The sequence below is a fragment of the Zosterops lateralis genome (genome assembly GCF_965231275.1).
Source record: "Zosterops lateralis genome assembly, chromosome: 2".
NCBI classification, from domain to species: Eukaryota; Metazoa; Chordata; class Aves; order Passeriformes; family Zosteropidae; genus Zosterops; species Zosterops lateralis.
The window spans coordinates 29,215,930-29,236,118 of NC_139763.1; the positions used below are offsets into that span (position 1 = coordinate 29,215,930).

Here is a 20,189-nt window from a genome sequence, read left to right on the forward strand (position 1 = left end):
AGACTATCCTGACAAAATTCTTACATTTTAGAAAGGAATACAAAAGAAAAATAGTTTTTAAAATATCTATGTAAGAGATTTAAAATTGAATCTTTTACATAGAATTGTTAAACAAAAAAAAAAAAGGCAAAAATTTCTGTTGATCTGCTCTTCAATTGAGAACTCTTAAGAGTGGAATATACTATGCTACTTTTTTTTCCCCCAGTAAAGCTACAAACTCTAGCACTGTGAACTGTGTATTACTTGCTAGATTTGATGTACGGCTTAAAATTTTCAAATATAAGCCTGAGGAAATACCTGTTAGTTAGGCCTTACCAGCTTAGTTCATCATGAGTCATTCTAGCCAATTTCTCTTACTTTGAGTGGTACAAAATCTGCTGTAACTAAATAAATTTACCATTATCTCTGTATTTCTAAGGTGGAATTCCTAGGTAAACTGTACTATCAGTGTGAATGTGGTAGCAGCAAAGGTCACTTCTGGGACTTTACACTGTTTTGGTTCTTGTATCTAAATTGTGTATTTTAAAGTTATTTCTGGAATTGCTTTTTCTGTAGGGGCTGTAAATTGAATATATCTGTTTGTTCTGTCCAGGAAAGGTGATTGTTGCTACTAACAAGGGTGTGTATATCTTGGTGCCACTACCTTTGGAAAAACAGATTCAGGATCTTCTAGCTGGCCACAGAGTGGAAGAAGCCCTTGTTCTAGCAAAAGGAGCTCGAAGGAATATTCCAAAAGAGAAATTTCAGGTCCGTCCTTCCTTTAATTTTCATGAAAACATAAATTTCACAGTGGGGTCATGTATTCAATTGGTCAAGTGATTGATTGGAGAAGGTGGGGGAGGAATTTACATGGTAGAGAAGTTGTAATACCTTTTATGATTTCAGCCTGAGGAAATAGGTTCTGCTAAATTGTTTTGTATTTGCAGAAGCGGCGACACTGGCAGGGTTGAATACTGTTGTTCTTCTGGGGCTTTGTGGAATTTTTTTCAAGTGTGTAACTTGAGAGAATTGAAAACAAAGCAAAACCAGAAACTTAGTGGCAGCAAATGCAATGGATACTTCTTTGGTACTAGATTCAGTTATTATTTGCTATTGCTGTTTAAAATGTATACTTTATTTCAAATTAGAATTTTGAAATTTTACTTTTTTATCAAAGTTTCTCACCATATCCTAAACTCCACAGTAGCACTTAACTTCAAAGTTAAGGGAAATCTTATGCAAATGCATCTTATTTCCAAGCTCTTATGAGTAGTGCTTGTACTGCTGTGTAACTCAGATTTAAAAGTTTTTGTGTGGTGAAATGAAGTACAAACTCTTTGATTACAGCGTTGATTAAAGATTTGTACTCATTCCCTTCTACCTCCGATTTATATCGCCATACATATACTGCATATTGCTCCTATTTAGAGACTTCTAACATCAGCATGACATTTCTACTCATGGAGTAGGTGAATGAATATTTGACGTAGTTTCTTTCCTATTGTAAAAGCAAAATTTGTTCTGTTACCTGAAGAAAATCTATGTTTTTCCTTTTTAATATACTTTGGAGCATTTTGTTGCCATTAAAACAGTAGTATTACTTTTGGTTTGTTTAGAAATGTGTAAAGTTTGGAACATGGCTCTGGAAGTTACAGGATTCAAATGGTTCAAAATTAGTCTGACTGTCAGGATCTTTTTGGTTTTGTTTTTTCTTTTCAAGAAGCTTCTAATTCCTTTTCAGTTTTGGTCAAGGCCCTTGAAAGGCAATCATTAAATGAAACTTGTATCAGCTTTCATTTTGATCTTTAACTCCTCTCTTCAATGAGGAGCTGGGAGATTCCTGGAACTAAAAAGCTTGTTGAGAAAAGCTTTCCCATCCTTTTGTGAAGGTCCAACTATCTGAAAGTACTTGAAGCTGTAAAGTATTTAGGCAAATACAGAGTTCACTTTCCAGCATGGTTTGCTTTGCATCTTCACTTCCTACTTTTCCCTTCCAATCTGTTTAAAGAAGCAAACAAAAATCTCACTGTGAGGGCAGGATGCATGATCTAATCAATGTCTTCTTTGTATGATAATTTTCCAATTATTTCTTTACAGTTTATATAGGTTTAGTGTGGGAGATGACTGTCTGTGTTTTGCCACAGGATGAGTTACAATTCATTATCTAAAATACATGATGTAGAATCTCATTCCTCCTCAGTTTTCTTGCATTTAGAATTTTTCACCCTTTAAAATATGTTACCTTCTTTTCACAAATATCTTAACTCTGCAGGGTTGATCTTCTTGAAATTAGTTTCTTAGAATATTGCAAGTTCTTTCTAACTTAGTGTGCTTTTGAGGGTGTTCAGTTACTTTAAATCAATGCTATAACTGAAAACCAGAAAACATAGTACTTGCAAGCAAAATAGCCTGTTCTATTTCTGGAATGTATTTGCAAACTGATATTAACCAATTATCAAATTCTTGAGTTGATGGAGTTTTCCATTGACTCCTATTAAAATTACTCAGCTTGGCTTAGTTGTTGAGACATTATTCCACTTTTTCAGAGCTTGTCTGTTGCTGGAAATGTAACTTGTTGAATTTGCTTTCTAAGATTACTCTGATACCTGGTGTTGTCATTAGAGGTTTGTTATGGGCACATCAGACTTTCTTTACTGTAGTCTTGTAATATAAGTGGGAACCTCAACCAAATTGCATGCCTTACATATGTTTTTGCAACATTTCTTTGACATACTTTAATTGATCACACAGTCACTCATTTCTAACTCCTTTCTGAGACCTATCCTCAGATAATATATATCTAGTAGAAAATTGGTATTTTCTAATAAGGATCTTCTGGTATCTGTTTTGCAAGCATTACTGAATCCTGAGCAGCTGATACCTCAAAGGCCTTATTTTGCCATTTTGTACAAGCAGTAGGATGGTGTGCATAGGGTTGGCATTAAGGCATTGTATCCAGCCACTATAGTCTATCCATACATAATAGTGGTTATTATTGTCTGGTTCATCAAGTGTAGTGTTCCCTTTGTCACATGATGTTTTAGTTCTGCAGTTTGCAGTGGCTGAATTCATCTTACGTGCCACTTGACTTCAGGGAGCTGCAGGGCAGATCTTGAGGACATGGGGATTTTTTCCCTACGGTTCAATACTTTGTTATTGCATGCTTACATGGGTGCATGCTCTTCCTCTGTATAATGGCATAAATATGTATGTATATATATGCTGGTAATGCAGAATGATGGTGGAATAGCAACAATGAAGTACTGCACTCTCAGAATTATTTGTACAGTCAATATTTAGTTATTGAAAAGTAACAGGTCATGCCTTAGAAGCTCTAGCCTGTTATTTAACTTGTGGTCCCTGCAGACTGCAAATTTAGCTCTGCCATAAGAGATAAAAATTTCTTTGCTTTTGAGCATCAGGAATTCCTGCTAGGTAAAAAACACTAAGCAAAAGTGTTCCAAGGAGATGGCTCGGCTGGATATAATTTTTGATATAAAAATACAAAGGTCTTTCTACCATGCTACCATGAAATGACTGAATACTACTTATTAATTTTTCAGGACAGCTGACGTTTGCAGAAATCATGGTTGATGGTAGTGAAGACCTTGGTTAGATTGACACACATTTTGCATAGGTATCTCTCTTTTTTTTTTTTTTTCCCCCTTCCTAATTCTTTTTAGTTTCAAAAAAACATATTAACTCCACCCAAATGTGACCAAAAGACAAAGTAACCTTCTATAAAAATTCCTTTGGACAGTATAGTTGGTAATTCTGACCATTTTAAAAAGGATTTTTTTAGCAGTTGAGAGAATTCAGACTTCACTACAGAAAATCGCAGCTTCCGCAGTCATCTTTCTCTTTCATATTGCTTTTTCAGATGTGAATTTTTTCAAAACTTATGTTTTTGTAGCTACTGTTTTTTTTATGTGAATTCAGTCAACAGTGCAGAATTTGCAAGTCCTATGGTGGTTCTTCAGAAATTACAAAGGACTAAACAATGTGTTGAATTTTGACTGGGTATAGATTAGTATCTTTCTAAAAGAAGCCTGTTCCAGATCTGACAAACAGATCTGGAAGAATTGAAGTTTTTTTTCTGTCATAAACAGAATTTAACTGTGTGTCTAGCCCATGTAGGTCTAGCCCATCTTTAAAAGTCTGTGAGAAATGGAATATTGGATTTTCCATTATCTGCTCAGTTTTCTTCCATAATCTTTACCCTAGGACTAGTAAAGTCTAGTAATGTCTAGTGTTTATATTGTCAGCTAAAAATCTACCTGGGTACTGCCTATCTCAACATTGCATCTTAAAGTTGAGAAAGTGTCTGCCTGTAGATATTCTACAATTTTTTGCTGCATGTCTTTAAGGGAGAATTGAAGATATGTCAACATTTAAATGAAAGTGAATACCACTTCATCAGTTCAAATTGAAAACTGATTCCTTCAGCCTATAGTTACACTATCAATGAGCCCTTCTCCACTTTTTGTTAAGAAATGCTTTACAGACTAAGCTCTGCAATTAAAGCAGTGCTTTCAGTGAGATTAATTCAAGCTTTATTACAATATCATAATTGACTAAGTATGTATATTTTAGTGATCACTCTATTGCAATTGAAATTGAAAACTGGCTCTGAGGGGGACAGGAAAAACCCCAGCCTATCTATTTTTGATACTAGTCAGCAGGGTGAGAAGTTTTTCCCTGGAAAGTCAGGCTGGATTATAACGTTTTTCTGCTGCCATGAGATACAAATGTTTGCAGAATTAAATCCTTCAGTGGTGTTCTTAGGAAGGTGGCCAGGTGGGTATTCATTGATTCACAGATTACTGTGTTTTGATGTAATAACACTGTCAGAAATCTAAAATATTTTGTCTATTTTGTGAGTCAATCCCCTAAAGAAGTTTTACTTTGTAACTCTAATTAAATTCACTTTTAGCTTTAGTTAAACTGTTTTTAATCATTACAGTTGAATGTAAAGCATTAGTTAATATAAAGATGTCATGAAATATTGTTTGTTTAATTTTGTATTGTTATATTTGTCTGAAAAAACTGCCTGATAACATTTCTCTCTGTTTCCCATTTCCTCTATACACTGGGAAGGCAAGAAAAGGCTCACAACCTTACAAAGCATTTTAGAGATTTGCTAACAACAGAGATTAAGTGTTTCCATTAGAAAAAACATTAGTAAAGCATGCACAGACTAAGTGGACTGAAGCCAAGCTTTTCTGTTGGTAAATCCGTAACCTTTAATTGAGGTGAAAAATCATCCGTCAAAGTATCATTCCACTGTACTTGAGGCCTGGTGCCTCAACTTCAGCAATTCCTTCCTGGAATACATTCCTATTGTATAGTAGTTTCTCTGGGTATTTTTATTGAAAATGTTTTTTTAAGTCTGATATTAGTAACAGCCTTCCTGTACAGTGTGAAACACTAGAAAACTGTGTATTCATGGGCACACGAAGGGAAAAACTGAGGACATGAGAAGGTAGCTGGGTGTATTTGCCAAAATACTAGTGTTGTCATGAATGAGAATGCTCTGGATACCACAGCTGAGGTTCCTTGCTTTTAGTATTTCTCTTTTGCTGTTGGAAATATTCTGAGCACAAGGATTTAATTTAATCTTGTAATTGGTAGTTGTTTGACCATCCAGATTTAATAACTACCTATCATTAAAAGCAGTTTTTGTGTTCTCTTGCCACTGAGCATCATTTAAACATTTTCTGTCTAGGTGTGACCTTAATGGTAAAGCTTGATAATAAATGGCTTTTCATATTATGGTTTACTTGGATTTTAACCATATTTTTGTGGTACATTGTGTGATGTACTGCATATTGGATAGGTAGAGCTGTTTTGGAAGAATTTTTAAAATCAAAGCAGCAAAACTGGCAGAGAGTCAAAAATATCAGCTGGAGGTGAGACTACGAGAATTGCCAGCAATTTTGCACCAGAGAGATGAGACAGGGAGGAAGTGGCTGTGTGTGTTCAAGTGGGACCATCTTTATTATCTGTGCTTACTGAATTGTGGGGAACTTCAAAGATAGGTTGGTTTTGATGTTTGCAAATAACTTAAGAAAAAACTTGAGGCAAGTCAGTGTGATGTCAGATAAGTCATTATTCGAACAGGAAAACTGAAACTTGCTGTTTGTTGACTTTGCTTTTAATAAGTACTCATGAGCAGCATTGTGTTCACACACATTTGTGTAAGAAACTGAGTTTGGGCAGCAAATTCAATATATTCAGATACATAATTTAAAATGTAGAGGATCAAGGTTTATTTTGCTTGTGACTTCTCAGGTATGGCTGAAGATCATTCGTTTGGTGTTTTTTGACAGGTAGCTATTGCAGTAGTAACTAGCACTAAATAAACACAAATATAATAAACCTTTTTTTTCCCCCTCCTTCTTTTTTATAGGTAATGTACAAACGAATCCTGCAGCAAGCAGGTTTTATACAGTTTGCACAGCTTCAGTTCCTTGAAGCAAAAGAACTCTTCAGGTAATTGTGTGATAAGAAATTTAATAATTTACCTTTTTTAAATAAGGAGTTAGTGTTCTTGGTTTGAAAAACTTAGTTTCTTGGATATTTTTTGATGTAGATGTGAGTTCGCTGTAATAGAATGGTTTTGTTGGGGTTAAGAACAGATTAACGTTGAAACAACTTTACAGCTGAGGAGTTAATGCAACTGGTTTTTTTGGGGGGGATGCTAACATATGGTAGCATTAAGAATTTGAGTGTTGTATGTGTGGAGATGTTTTTACTTTGTGCCCATGAAGGTCAAGGCTTTATCACTGAGTCTGTGCTGTGATTCACAGCATGAAGAGTGCTTTATTCTTTTTTTTTATAGTACTTTTAACAAAAGGTAGAATTTAAATATTAGTTACAATTTAAATATTATTGACACAATTGCACTAATTTTTGAGGATGCCGATACTGAATTTGCTCTAACACTTGTTCTGCTAGACCTTTTCCAGACAGATTTGTTCTTGAAATCTTTACTAACTTTGCAGATTTAGCCGTTTCAGCAGTCGCTTGTTTATAAATTGACCTTGATATTCTACTTTCATTCAGAAAATGCTGCTTGTTATCTTTATTCTACCTGATAATTTAATTTCTGCTAGCCATGCCTCATTCTGTGATTCGGTAGCGTCTGTGGTTAGTGGAATGCATGCTGACCACATAAAATAACTCTCCTTGTTATCTGCTGAAATTCACTTTAAATCAGTTTAGAGTCTATGGAATAGGATTAAGGTTAGACAATTTTCAGTATATCGTAAGCGTATTTACAGTGCAGGAAAAAAGTTGTCCTTGGATTTATGGAAATGCTTTGAGGAAGGTAAAGCTTTGAGGAATGTTGCTATGGGTGAGGGACTTTGTCATTTTGCCTCCTGCTCACCATTATGGTGGGAGACACTGGGCTTGGATGAGCAGTGTACACTGAGTGAAGATGAGGGAATGACAGGAAAGGCCTGAACAGCATTTAGTGACAATTTGTTCTGGCCACAACCACTTCCTCTACTGCTGTCCACCTAGTAATTGCTGTCATTAGTGAGCAACTTGCAGTCTTTCTCCACCCTTAAAATATTTCAGACACTTGTGTATCTGACCCCTCGGTTGTGTATCTGAAGCAGAAGTACAAGTGGTGTGTAGTTAAGAATATTTTAAGAGCACTGAAGAGAGGGAAATGTGTCCTGTGAGGGGTTTTATCAACTTGTGGAAGGAACCAAGATTGCTTATGCATCCTCCATCCAACTATCAGTCCATCTGACAAATAAGGTCTAATGAATAGAATTGTGAGAGCTCCTCTATAGAAACAAACATGCTTCATGAGAAAAAGTGCTGTCCACCCACAAATTTTGCAGCTGAATCAGCATCCCAGGGTGTTCCCTTCCTCTAAAAGCTGCAGCTACAAAGCAGAACAACAGTTCTGCTGATGAATGAGTTGCTGATATCTGCTCAGGGAAGAAAGCCAGAATAAGTTTCTGTGCTTTTCTTCTGTCCAGCCATATATATAAGCCAAGCAGAGTATTTTGGTGACTCTGAAGAAACTTATTATGGTAATCAGGTTCCTTGATTTTCCCTGGTGGGCACACTGAGTTAGAGTAACAGCTGGGTGTGTCCCAATACAGTCTCAATCATTTTTGTTCATTTTAAACTTACCGATGCTCACAGGCAAAATGGGAAAGATAGTGGCAGTCAATGAAAACACTTCCTCCTATCCCAGTGTGTTGCTCTGCATCTCCCAGTGAAAGATGTTTCAACCTTGTCTTAGAAATCACTTCAGTCTTAATGTCAAAGGGGACACTTGGTACCTCTCTGAGAAAAGAGGGATTTCAGCAGTGAAACAGGGTAGCAGTAGTACCTCAGACCTTGGTGTGATGCGTGGGCCTGCTTCTGGCTAAATATGAAGTGAGATTGTCTCACTACTTGGAAAATATCTGACAGTTACAGCTTAGCAGAGGGAATTGTATTGGATTAAAGGTCTTCATTTTCTGGGATTATTGCCCTTCTTGGACAACCTTGTCAAGAAACAGTTGTGTCTTATGCTTAGATTCATGGATCTTAAAGACTGGAACTTTTAAGAGGAATAATTTGCCATGTTCCTTGTGGTTAATGCTGATGCTTCTGAATACTGAAGAAGGTTGACAAAAAGAATGTGGTAGCTTTATTGAAACTCAAGTAGTTCAACAAAAGGAGAATAATTTTCTTCATCTAGATCCGTTACCCTTAAAACTGAGTGAGAAGTAACAGTAGGGCTTCTTTTGTCTGATAAATTCTGTTACAAGCAATAACAGAATTGTGATTGTGTTACATAGTTGTGATTTATAGTTATGTTATTTCATGTTGCTATCATTAGAGTTATACCAAATAGTGCTTTTTAGGAGGTCATTTGCTGAATTTTCCATGCCTTACTGAGATGTTTGGCAGATGTCATAGGGAAACCAGTTCTCTTTGCAATGTGGTGTTTTAAGGAGGCTGCTTGATTGCTGCTTACCACTGCTGTGGAGAGAACAAAACTGTACAGCTGAGCTTGAGTCAGACCTGCTGAGAGAGCCACAGGTAATTCACAGCCCAGGCTTTGGGTTAGCCAAGGTTGAAAGTGGATTCTCCTTTTGGAAACAGATCATCATTGAGGCCAGAATCTGTGAAGTCAGAGGTAAAGTAGCTGACTACTTCCTCATCTAGGAAAACTTAGATAGTGAGATGAAAGGACTCAGAAGCTACTGTAGAAGTTGGAAAATGTTTTAAAACTTACTAAAAATGGCATATTAAATACAGCATTTTTTAACTTCATCCATTTCTATGGTCATAGTCGCCACCTCAAGCTTAGGCCATCTCCAAATACTTGACAGCATAACTAGCAAGGGAATTGATGTTTATGTTTGAATTTCTCCAGATTTATTAAGACTTTTTTTTTTTTGCACAATTTTTGAGCAGCCTGTAGATATTATTCAAATTATGGGTTGGCTTTTGTTCTAAAATGAATTAGGGAAGATTCGTTTGGATTTGAGGGGAAAAAATGTCTTCTTTCTTCAAATAGGGTTTATTTTCTAGTGCAATGCATCGCAATATATTTAACCTGGTGGTCCTCAGGACTTGAAATTTCAGAATAGTTGCAGTCGCTGAAACTGCAGTTAGGTTACTGTACTAAGTTCATACTGAAAACTCAAATATTCTTGGAACCATCAGGTCATGCCACTGACAGAACTTGCTACTTCTTGGTTATTCTGCCTCTCATCGTAATGTAGATCTAAGAATTTCAAAGCCAAATCCCAAAAGAGGGATTAAAAGAAACTTCAACTGCAGAAATCTGTGAAGTAGACCTGAATGCTTTACCCTCGGTTAGAGGTGGGTCTTTCTAGTGTGGAGGTGGGTTTTAGGCTGTAGAAGTTCTCTGCATGAATTGGGAAAACCTGCTGTTCAAACCTCTCCTCGTGGGAAGGCTTCCCATTTTTGTCTGTTGTGGTTCTTCTCTATTGTCTGTGTTGCTACTCCTGTGCTTTGCAGTCACAAGGTTCTGGAAGAGAGGAGGCTGCTTTTGAATTTGCTGTTGCTGCTGTCTCCCAGAATTTCTTTCTTCTGGTATAGATTTTTGTAGCCAAAAGACTGTACTAACTTAAAAGAAAAGTTCTAAATGGGGATTGTCAAGGTGATAGTTCCTATTAGTTCATATTTCCTGGATGGTTTTAGAATTGTGTCTCTGGCAAGAAGTAAACAATGCGGGGCATGCCTGTAGTGAAGGGATGAGCCTGCTTATGATCTTTCACACTTTATTGCCTGTAGAAATCTGCTGCTTTTCTACTTCTTTGTTATCATTTGTTTCTTTTTGGAATTCATTCCAATCAAAGTTGTGAAGAAAAAGTCTTTGAGTTTGCCAGGTAGATAAGAATTATTTTTAAAAAGTTCTATTTACAACAAAAAGGGTTTCTTTTAGAGAACTGTCAAGCTCATTTTGATTATTTTTTTTTTTCAGCAACAGTATTTCCTGCACTTCAGGAGTGTTAATTTTTAATTGGGAATTCTGAGTAAAAACTTTGACAGTGAAATAATATATTATTAAATATCCTGATGTCTTGCTGTTCTTCTAAAGCAAGGCCTGGAAAGAAGGTTCACTCTAGCTGTGAAAATTTGTGATTGTTTGCCATGTGTGAAAAAAAAAATTCTTCTGTCACAACATACATTCTTTAAAAGCTTGAGGAATTTCAATCTAGGCTGAAAGAATAATGTTTTGCATGGCATATCTATGCTATGACTTGCTGTTGAATAAAAGTGTAGGGTGTCCTTCACACCTGAAGTGGAAAAGCCACTCCAGAGGAGCCTCTATAGATATATTATATACCCAAGGCCTCTCTGCCTGTACAACAGACTTACTGGTTAAATGGATGCATAGCCAGTATCTGTGGTTTGCTTACAGAACCTCTGTAAGAAGAGAGCCAAATGAGGAATCTGGTGTATTTCAGGGTTGGGAAGAATGTTTTCCTCATACAAGCACGTGTTCTGAAAGCTTTAGTTTTGTGCAGGAACTTGCAACTTGCTGTCAGAATTACATTGGCACAGTCTTTGGTGGCTTGCCTGAAAGGGTTCACTTTTTTTTTTTTTTTTTTTTTTTTTCCTGCCATCAGAATACTAACTCCCATAATGTATAGATGAAGTCTAGAGCAGTCCTAGGACTGCTGTAGGGCTGTTCAGCTGATTTTTGTATATGCTAGAGAACAGCTGTGGAAAGTCAAAAGCAAAAGGCTGGCCAGTCTCTGAATTCTCAGAGCTTTCAATGTCTAGAGGAGGAAGAAGAATGATAAATAAAGAGACAGCAAAAAGTATTCCAGAAACTACCTGTTAGTATCCTGACTCTAAGCATATGTGCACACACATATTTTTTTTGTGCCTATGTATACTTTTTCTTTCTTTTTGCTTCATCTAGTTTGACACTGTAATTGCAGAAGCGGCCAGCTTGACGTCCGGGAGCTGATCTCTCTGTACCCCTTCCTGTTGCCTACTTCCTCTTCATTTATCCGGTCTCATCCCCCTCTGCACGAGTACGCGGACCTGAACCAGCTGACCCAAGGGGACCAGGAGAAGATGACGAAATGCAAACGATTCCTCATGAGTTACTTGAATGAAGTCCGCAGCACTGAGGTTGCAAATGGCTACAAGGAGGATATCGACACAGCTTTACTCAAACTGTATGCAGAGGCTAATCATGAAAGCCTGCTGGATCTCCTAGTTTCAGAGAACTTCTGTCTTTTAACGGATAGTGCTGCCTGGCTGGAAAAACACAAAAAGTAAGTGGATTTTTTTATTACTGCACCTTCTAGACCAGAGGGGAAATTGCCTTAGATGCTCTTGGCTTCTAGAACAACATGCTTGAGTATTTGTTCCTGTGCTTACACTTGTCCAAAAGACAACTCAGTCTGAATTAACATTGTTAGCCTTTTAAAATGTTGGTGAAAAGTTGTTACTTGATAGTCTAAGGTAAAGGAAATGTGTTCTCTCTTATCCTGGTAAATGCAGAATTCTCCATGAAAATTTCTGTATCAAACACAAAAATAAAGAATTGGTACAAGTTTGGCAGAAAAAAGTGAATTGTTTGCCCTTGTGATCATGGGACAGTGGAATGGCTGCAGCAGTTGTACACAGAGTGAAAAGATGCCTTAAAGTATGCACTACCTTAGGTAAAAGCTATTAACCAGCTAGTGGCTTTAATATTGTAGTTGCTTATTTAGGGAAAGAGCTCTTACTTCTGAATTGCAAGCTTTCTGTGTTCCACTGATTGACCAAAAAAAAGGTTTCTTAAGACTGCGAATGACTTCAAACCAGAAATACCAGCAAGCAGAGAATTGACTCTCATTAAGCAGGAAACATTAAAATAGTAAATGTGAACTCCCATCTTAGGTAGTACTGATGCCTTGGGAAGGCTGACCTGAAACAGAGACTGGACAAAGCTAGAGAATAAAGTAGATATTTATTAAAAGGCCTTTAAGGGTACACCTTAAAGCACAAGAGCCTGACCAGGGCTACACCCAAGGTGGACTTAAAATGGTCACAAAATGGACCACCTGTCATGAGGTCTTACACTTTTGTAAGTTTTGGTCCATTTGCATATTGGAGTTTAATTGTCCAATTAAACAGCTTCAGGTTGTGAGGTCTCATCCTTCTTGTTTTCTCTCTTCAGTCCACCTTTGTGCTTTTGGGCCTGAAAGTTGTACTTGTTGTCCTTGGTCTCCAGCAGGAAAAGGATTTGTTTTGTCTACCTACTCTGTGAAGAGAGCTTACTAGCACTTAATATGAGGCTCAGAACTACATCCCTAGGCAGCACAGAATCTGAAAAACATGAAAGCTGAAACTTAAGGCATCAGTATGTCTATTTTGGTTTTCATTTCTTTAGCTTTAAAATCTGCTGCAGTAGTAGCAACTATAGTGGTGAGAAGAAGTCTTTAATTGTGGTTATATTTGGGGTAATTTCATTTATTTCAGGTGTTTTGTTAAAACCTTTTCGTAAGAGTGGTTTGCATGGCATACTTTTGCAGGTGTGAATTGAATGAATGTTAGAACATTGTTTAGTGAGGACAGCCATTACAGAACTTGGCTGTGTTTTTCTTAGAGTAAACACAAACCACCTTGTAGTTGCACTGTACAAAGGTCTTCTTTGCCTGACCTGAGTCCATGCCACAATAAGGAAAAAGGTTCTGATAGTAAAACAGAGTTTTAAATAAACACATACTAAAACATGATTTAATGACAGCTGATGAACTATTGGAGGAATAATTACTTGGAGATGTGTGTTGTGTCTGTACATGAAATTGACAGAACAGCATGGGAAACATCTCTAATTGGGCACATACTTTGTGTAAGTTGGATCTAGTAACTACAGACTGTCTTGGGGACAAGAGTGACAGAGAAACATTTTTAGGGCAGAACTTCTCTTCTTTGAAGTTTTCTTCTTTTCTTTGATTCATAAAAACAGCCTACAGAGACTTGTTCAAGTGTAGACATGGCCATGTGCATGTCATTGTAAGCCTGTAAGCCATTATGTGTTGTACTCTGTGGTAATGACATTGTGGTAATGAAATTAGTGGGAAAGTTCTAGCAATTTTATTTTCTCTTTCTTTACAGGTATTTTGCGCTTGGTCTCCTGTATCACTACAATGGTCAAGATGCTGCAGCACTTCAGGTTAGAATAAAGCTGTTAGTGTAAGCTGTAAATCATCCCAAAATACTGTTTTATCTCTGAGATAAAAATCTGAGGTCTTAATTTATCTTAATTTAAAAAGTTGTATATGAGAAACTTATGAGACTTCCTTGAATAAATTAATATGCTAGATCTGAAAAGCTTACTGAAGTTTACAGCTATTTAGATGCTTGTATGATATTTTTAAAGCAAAACTTTACATACCAGAACATATGTTTATATTCCTAAAAGATGGACAAAAGAGCTAAAATAATCAGGCAATCACTTTAAAAGATATTTATGGGATTCAATGAGTGTGCCCTGTGCTGATTGATCTGTGTACTCAGAGCAAAACAGCATTGTAATCTCATGGCAGACACTGATAGCAACTGAGAATTTCTTTCCTTACCTGGTGATGAAGAGTGAACACATTCTACAAGATCTGTGGATTTCAGATGGGTTAGTAATCCTTAGGGGACCTTCCATCTGATGTCACTAATACTAGCAGTGGCCTGGACACTGCAGAGTAAGTAATTCTGTTCTTCCTGTCTGCAAAACTTCATCTGGAGGAATTAGAATGTTCTTGATGTGTCTCAGACCATAACCAGTATCTTAAGTTTGCCTTATAGTGTGGCTTTTTGAACACATTATTCACAGTAGCCCAATCAGATGCGTTCAGGTCAGTTATATAAATAGTAATAATGGCCTGAGAAGAAAACAGGTAAGGGCAACAAAAACACATTTGTCATGTGCAAGAAATCTTGGAAGAGTTTTGATGCTGCAAAAAACAAAGTTTAGTAATAAACTCTGCTAGGTGAGGCACATTTTAATTCTAATTATAATGTATATAAAAATAACATTGCATGGTACTTTTTTTTTGTAGTTCTTCAGTCAAAATGAAAGAAAAGTAGAAAACCAGATTTTCTTCAAAATTGCTTGTATAATTGTCTTTTAATCTTGCACACACAGAACACATGAAATACCATGCCTTGGGGAAAAGGGCTTTTGATAAAAGCTTTCTTTGTGATTAGAGTACCTCCTTTAGTCACTCTCAGAAGGAGAGCCCATATGATTTGGGGTCTGAATTGGGTGAATATGGCAGGTGCAAGGGAAGGGTGTGATGGCAAAAGTGAGTGACCAGCAATGTTCCTTGCAATTGGTGTTCTTGTGAACTCTTTCTAGTTTCACAAGTCTTGGACTAAATATTTTAGTAGCTCACATAAATTTTGAGCCAGAAGAGCTGGTACATGTTTTAAGCACTTTAATCTGTGTGTTTTTGTTGCAGTTATGGGTGAAAATAGTTGATGGAGACATTCAAGATTCTACACGTTCAGATCTCTATGAGTACATAGTAGACTTCCTTACGTTCTGCTCAGACCAAGACCTAGTGTGGAAGTACTCTGAATGGATTTTAGAAAAAAATGAAGAGGTTTGTGATTGATACACTTTTCACAGAACATCAGTATTTCCCTGCAGTGGTGTTTGGGTTTTCCTTAATGTTGATTTTTCTTGATAGCTGATTGGACCTTTTGGAGAATATTTAATGCCAGTTAAATAGTGATCAGCAGAAGAAAACTTACAGGTATCTCAATTCATCCAAGTCCCTCTATTAGCAAATGCTAGTAATAATTGCCTCTTTTTATTCTGAAAATGAAGTTCAGGACATGAAAAATACAGTATGTCTTCTCTTTTCTTCATATTGAGTAAGATAATTTTCAAATCTTAAAATATATAAATCACCTGGCAGGTTAGCTGTTGCTGCTGCTTCTTATTTTGAAGTGATTGGGGGGGGTATCTGTGTACACCAGGACATTGAATAAATAGCCTCCATTCAAGACAAAATTTCATTGCTAGAAGAATTAACATAATCTGCCAAAAAAAAAAAAGTGTGATGTTTGATGCTCTATCAGACAGTCTGTGCTGTTGGAACTTGTCACTGCTTGGTTTATATTAATTTAAGCATAGTTGTTTTGGGCAGTGGCAGATTTCGAAGCTTTTGGTTTGATAATTACAGAAGTCTCTTGCTCTGTCTCTATCATCACGTGTGAAAAGGCTTAGAACATTCTGGCCTTTAATTCGAACTTTCCTGTTGCAAAGGGTGAAGTCTCCTGTTCTGTTGTGCAAATCCATGTAATATTTTTTGGGGAAGTTATGCCCAAGCCAAGGTTTATAGGCTGGACAATGTATAGACTACAAATTGAGGTAGTGCAGATAGGAGTGAGTGAGATCATGATAAGCACAGAGTATTGTAATCCTGTGGTGTTGAGCAGGGGTTTGTGTTTATCTTGCTAAATAACGTACTAACAATAGTGCTATTCCTTTTTCATTTTCATTATTTATTTAATGAAATGGTTGCCATTGGGTTCCTAAATGCAATTAACTCTTCTAGATTGGTGTACAGATTTTCACTAAAAGGCCTTTGGAAGAACAGGAGAAAAACAACATTAATCCAGATGATATCATCAGTTGCCTTAACAAATATCCTAAAGCACATGTTAAATATCTAGAACATCTAGTACTGGAAAGAAAAATACAGGTGAGTTCTGTGAGAATGTTAAAAGTAGGCATAGGATTCAGAATGCAGATTATGATCAACAAGCCTAAAAATAGGCAATGCCTGAAAGAAATAGGCATAGTATGAAGTCTTTCAAATGTATTCAGAGTAGGGCAGGAGTATTTTTAAAGTAAAAGGTGAGGAGTGGATACCTTCATTATTTTGAATTTTTCAATGCTTGTGATAGCAAGACAGTTGCTTATGTCCCCTCAGACTAGGGGATTTATTTTTTTTTTACATCTGGTTATTGCATACTTTTCTATTTCACTGATAAGGTTTAAACCTTCTTCTGGTAAAATCATAGAAAATTATCAACAACAGGTTGAGCAACTGCTGATCCTGTTGCACTGTGGCAGCAATATATTAAAATTGCTAATTCAGTGTTTTACAAGTAAGAATGTTTTATTCTGTATTTCTGGAGAGATTTGAAGAATTAACAATGAAATTAAACCATGCACTCCTCTCTAGAATTCCAAACCACTTTTCATGTGGAATGCCCAAAAGATGCATTCACAAGTCCTAAGTGACAGTGTATGATACTGTTGGGGGTTTTAACTCAATACAAAAGAAGACAAATAATGTATTTGATGAGACATTTTAAGCACAGGACAAGTTCTTTAGCCCAGAAATAAAGCAAGGAAATGAACAGTGAAAGAACTCTGCAGAACTGATGGTCAGTGCACAAATTCACGTTCTTCAAATACACATCAGATCAGTGGTTTCCATTTGTTGGTGTTGCAGGTGTGTTCCACCATGACTGATGAACTTGTCTCTGATGTCATGGATATTTCCAAACAAACTTTTTGAGTTAAACACAATGCCTTGTAGAATATTTAATAAATATTTGACAATAAAATCTACCTGCTACTAAAGGCTGGGTTATAAATCAATTTGGTCTTTAAAAATTACTAGATTATTGTGAATGATTTAGTGAGAATATTTAAAACAGTCAAATCACCAGCTTGTTTTGATGAATATTGGATAGTGGATAGCAAAAAAGCACTGTGTCTTCAGAGTGCTTTTTTTACCTCTGGTGACTTTGTCAGATTTTATTGCAGAAATAGAAAAAATCAAAGAACATACCTGAATAAGAGTGGTTTGTGAGGCTGCCCTGAAATAAGTTATCTATCTGTATAGACAAAAAACTTTGTGATTAATTCAAATTAAATTAAAAAGCATTAATATGTAATTAAGTAAATATTAACCATTGTTATTGCTGGAGACAAGAGATTGTCTTTGTAAACTGAACTAACGTTGTTCTATTCATCTGTAGAAAGAAAAGTACCATACTCATCTAGCTGTCTTGTACTTGGAGGCAATACTTCACCTAAAATCTGTGACAACAGATAATTGTACAGAAACAACTGAATTGCTGCTGAAACTGCGCAGTCTGCTTCAGAAATCTGATCTTTATAGAATTCGCTTTATTTTAGGTAGGTTGCATGTTGTCTGTTACAAATGCTGTATGAGATTTCCAGCTGGACACAAAATAATAGTCCTTTCAAGGATAGAAAACTAAAAGATCTGAAGTTTGTGTGTATTTGTTTGATAGGCTGTATTTCTAACAGATAGAGGTTAATTTAGAAAGCGTATGTGTTGCTGTTGTCCTTGGTCTCCATAGCTCCAATGATATGTTTGTCCCTGCACCAGAGACAAAGTACCAATTGACTGGAACAAATATCTGCATACAATTTTCTTAATAGTCACCTTCTTTTTAATGATGAGCATGGAACTTTTGCATGACATGACAACCTTTTGCAAATGAAAGATCTACAACTTTATTTTTTAAGCAGCCTGCTCTAGTGAATAGAAGTGAAACTTATTGAGGAATCTAATTGCCAGGGACCTGTTTGTTATCCATAACCCTGAAACTCACTCTGGGGTTCATGTTAAATAAAAATATGACCATCTTTTAAAGTGAAAAGTGCAATCTACATGTTACTGTTGCTATAAGGCAAGCAAAAGTTGAACTAAATATTTTCCTTGGTCAATGCTTAAAATGGTTAATTTTTAATATTCCATCCACTGGAATGCAAACATACAGTGCAATTAAACAAGCCAAGTGTTTGACTCTTCTCTGGTATGGAGGATTATGGCTGAAGAATGACGGAATAGTGGATGAAAGGGAAGTGACTTGTTATTGAACTGAAAGATGTGAAATTATTTTTTTAAATTCAGTGGAAAAATTTCCAGTGTATGTGAAAAAAAAATTTGCTAAGTAGCAACTAAAATAATTTACCAAAGTTTAATGTTTCCTTGCCTTTTCAGGCAGCAAAATGTTATATATGATGGATAATGTACTAGTAGAGCATAGTCATTGAAACTCCTGTTCTTTTTAATCTTCTAGTCAGTTTTTAAACAAAATTTTCAGGGCAAGAGTTATAAAATGGATTGTTCTCTTGAAATCCATGTGCTCCAAAACAAAGGATTTCTTACACGACAATTCTTATGTTACATGAAATTGAGATCAATGGAAGATAGTGTGTTCTTCCCTGATAACCAAAATATTTTGGTGAGAAAAACATTGTATTTCCACGTGTTTTTACATAGGCCTGTGCCAAATCTCTATCACTGTTACAGTATATTATTATTACAGTACAGATTATTTTCTACTTTATTTTAAAATGCCTGATGAACTTGGCATTCTACCTGCCTATTAAACTTTAAAATCAATTAAGGGTTTGTAGTGTCATTTTCTTAAAGGGAAGCACTGTTTGATTTTTATTGTCTTTTATGGAGTTTATTCTGTGACCTCCTATGATATTGGGAGAAGCTGAGGTTAAAAATATTGCAGCTTCGTCTTAGAGTTTATTGCACATGGTAGCAGTGTCTGCTAGAATTTGAAAGGTGTCAGTGACAGTGTTTTATCACCTATTATTTAGTAATTTCTTTGTCCCATATTTTGTGGTGCTCTTTTGTTAGAGATGTGTTTCCATACATCAGAGCATTTCTGTACTTACAAGCATCTGCCTTCTCTATAGTTGCACTGGCTGGGAGAGGGAGCAGTTGTCTTCCTCACTGAGCAAATATTGGCTTGTTTCTCATTTAACAGACAAAATCCAGGGCACAGACCTTCATATGGAAAGTGCAATTTTATATGGGAAACTAGAAGAACATGAGAAGGCTTTGCATATCCTTGTCCATGAATTGAAGGACTTCCATGCTGCTGAAGAATACTGTATGTGGAACTCTGAGAATAGAGACGTGCAGTACAGGCGGAGGCTTTTCCACATGCTGCTGTCAGTGTATTTAACTCCAGGAGCTTCAGATTGTGCGCTCGTCGTGGCTGCTGTGGACCTCCTGAATAACCACGCTGGAGAATTTGATGCAGGTCTAGTTTTGCAGGTGGTGCCTGACAGCTGGTCAGTGCAGCTCCTCTCCCCATTCCTGGCTGGAGCAGTGAGACAAAGCATTCACACAAAAAGAATGACTCAGGTGGCACTTGGGTTAGCACAAGCTGAAAACCTAATCTACAAGCATGAAAAGGTAGGTTACTGGGATGTTTTTAAATAAAAGCACTTTGAAGTTTTACAATTGAGTTCTTTAATATGCAGTAATCAAAAGAAGTTTGAAGAATTAGTACAAAAACTGTCTTCCTGTTTTTAGCATTTTTTAGGGGTTTTTTTTGCCATGACTACTAGATTCAAAATTAATTTTAAGTTTTCTCTGTAAAGCCAAAGGGAAAGTGGTGGCCTTGAAATCAGAACAACTTTTGTGAGCTTCTGGGCTAAGTATGAAGTGAATCTGGGATTTGCAGATTAACAAATTTCTTGCAGAAAATTTAACAAGTGTGAGTTAGCATTTCTTTCATTAGGAGGACGTATCAAAATTTCCAATTCAATTTTTTTTACAGTGTTACCTGTCAAAATTTGTTAAAAAAATTATCCAGCACCTCGTGTTAATTGAAGCTTGTTAGTAGATTTTGTTCATGGTAAATTCAGTTGTGAAGTTTTCTTCTGTTGCTAGCTAGAGCAGTGTTGCTTAGAGTTCACA

General features: G+C 36.3%; 1 protein-coding gene across 2 annotated transcripts in view; it reads left to right on the forward strand.

Annotated features, from left to right (window-relative positions):
- Positions 1-20,189, forward strand: part of TGFBRAP1 (transforming growth factor beta receptor associated protein 1) — a 36,915-nt gene that overhangs the window by 10,858 nt on the left and 5,868 nt on the right. For both annotated transcript variants that reach the window (XM_083855895.1, XM_083855894.1), the window contains exons 4-11: positions 593-747; positions 6,389-6,471; positions 11,415-11,756; positions 13,588-13,645; positions 14,928-15,071; positions 16,032-16,178; positions 17,470-17,629; positions 19,249-19,682. In XM_083855895.1, the coding sequence (XP_083712021.1) occupies positions 593-747; positions 6,389-6,471; positions 11,415-11,756; positions 13,588-13,645; positions 14,928-15,071; positions 16,032-16,178; positions 17,470-17,629; positions 19,249-19,682 (1,523 nt within the window). The remainder of the gene's footprint in view (positions 1-592; positions 748-6,388; positions 6,472-11,414; positions 11,757-13,587; positions 13,646-14,927; positions 15,072-16,031; positions 16,179-17,469; positions 17,630-19,248; positions 19,683-20,189) is intronic.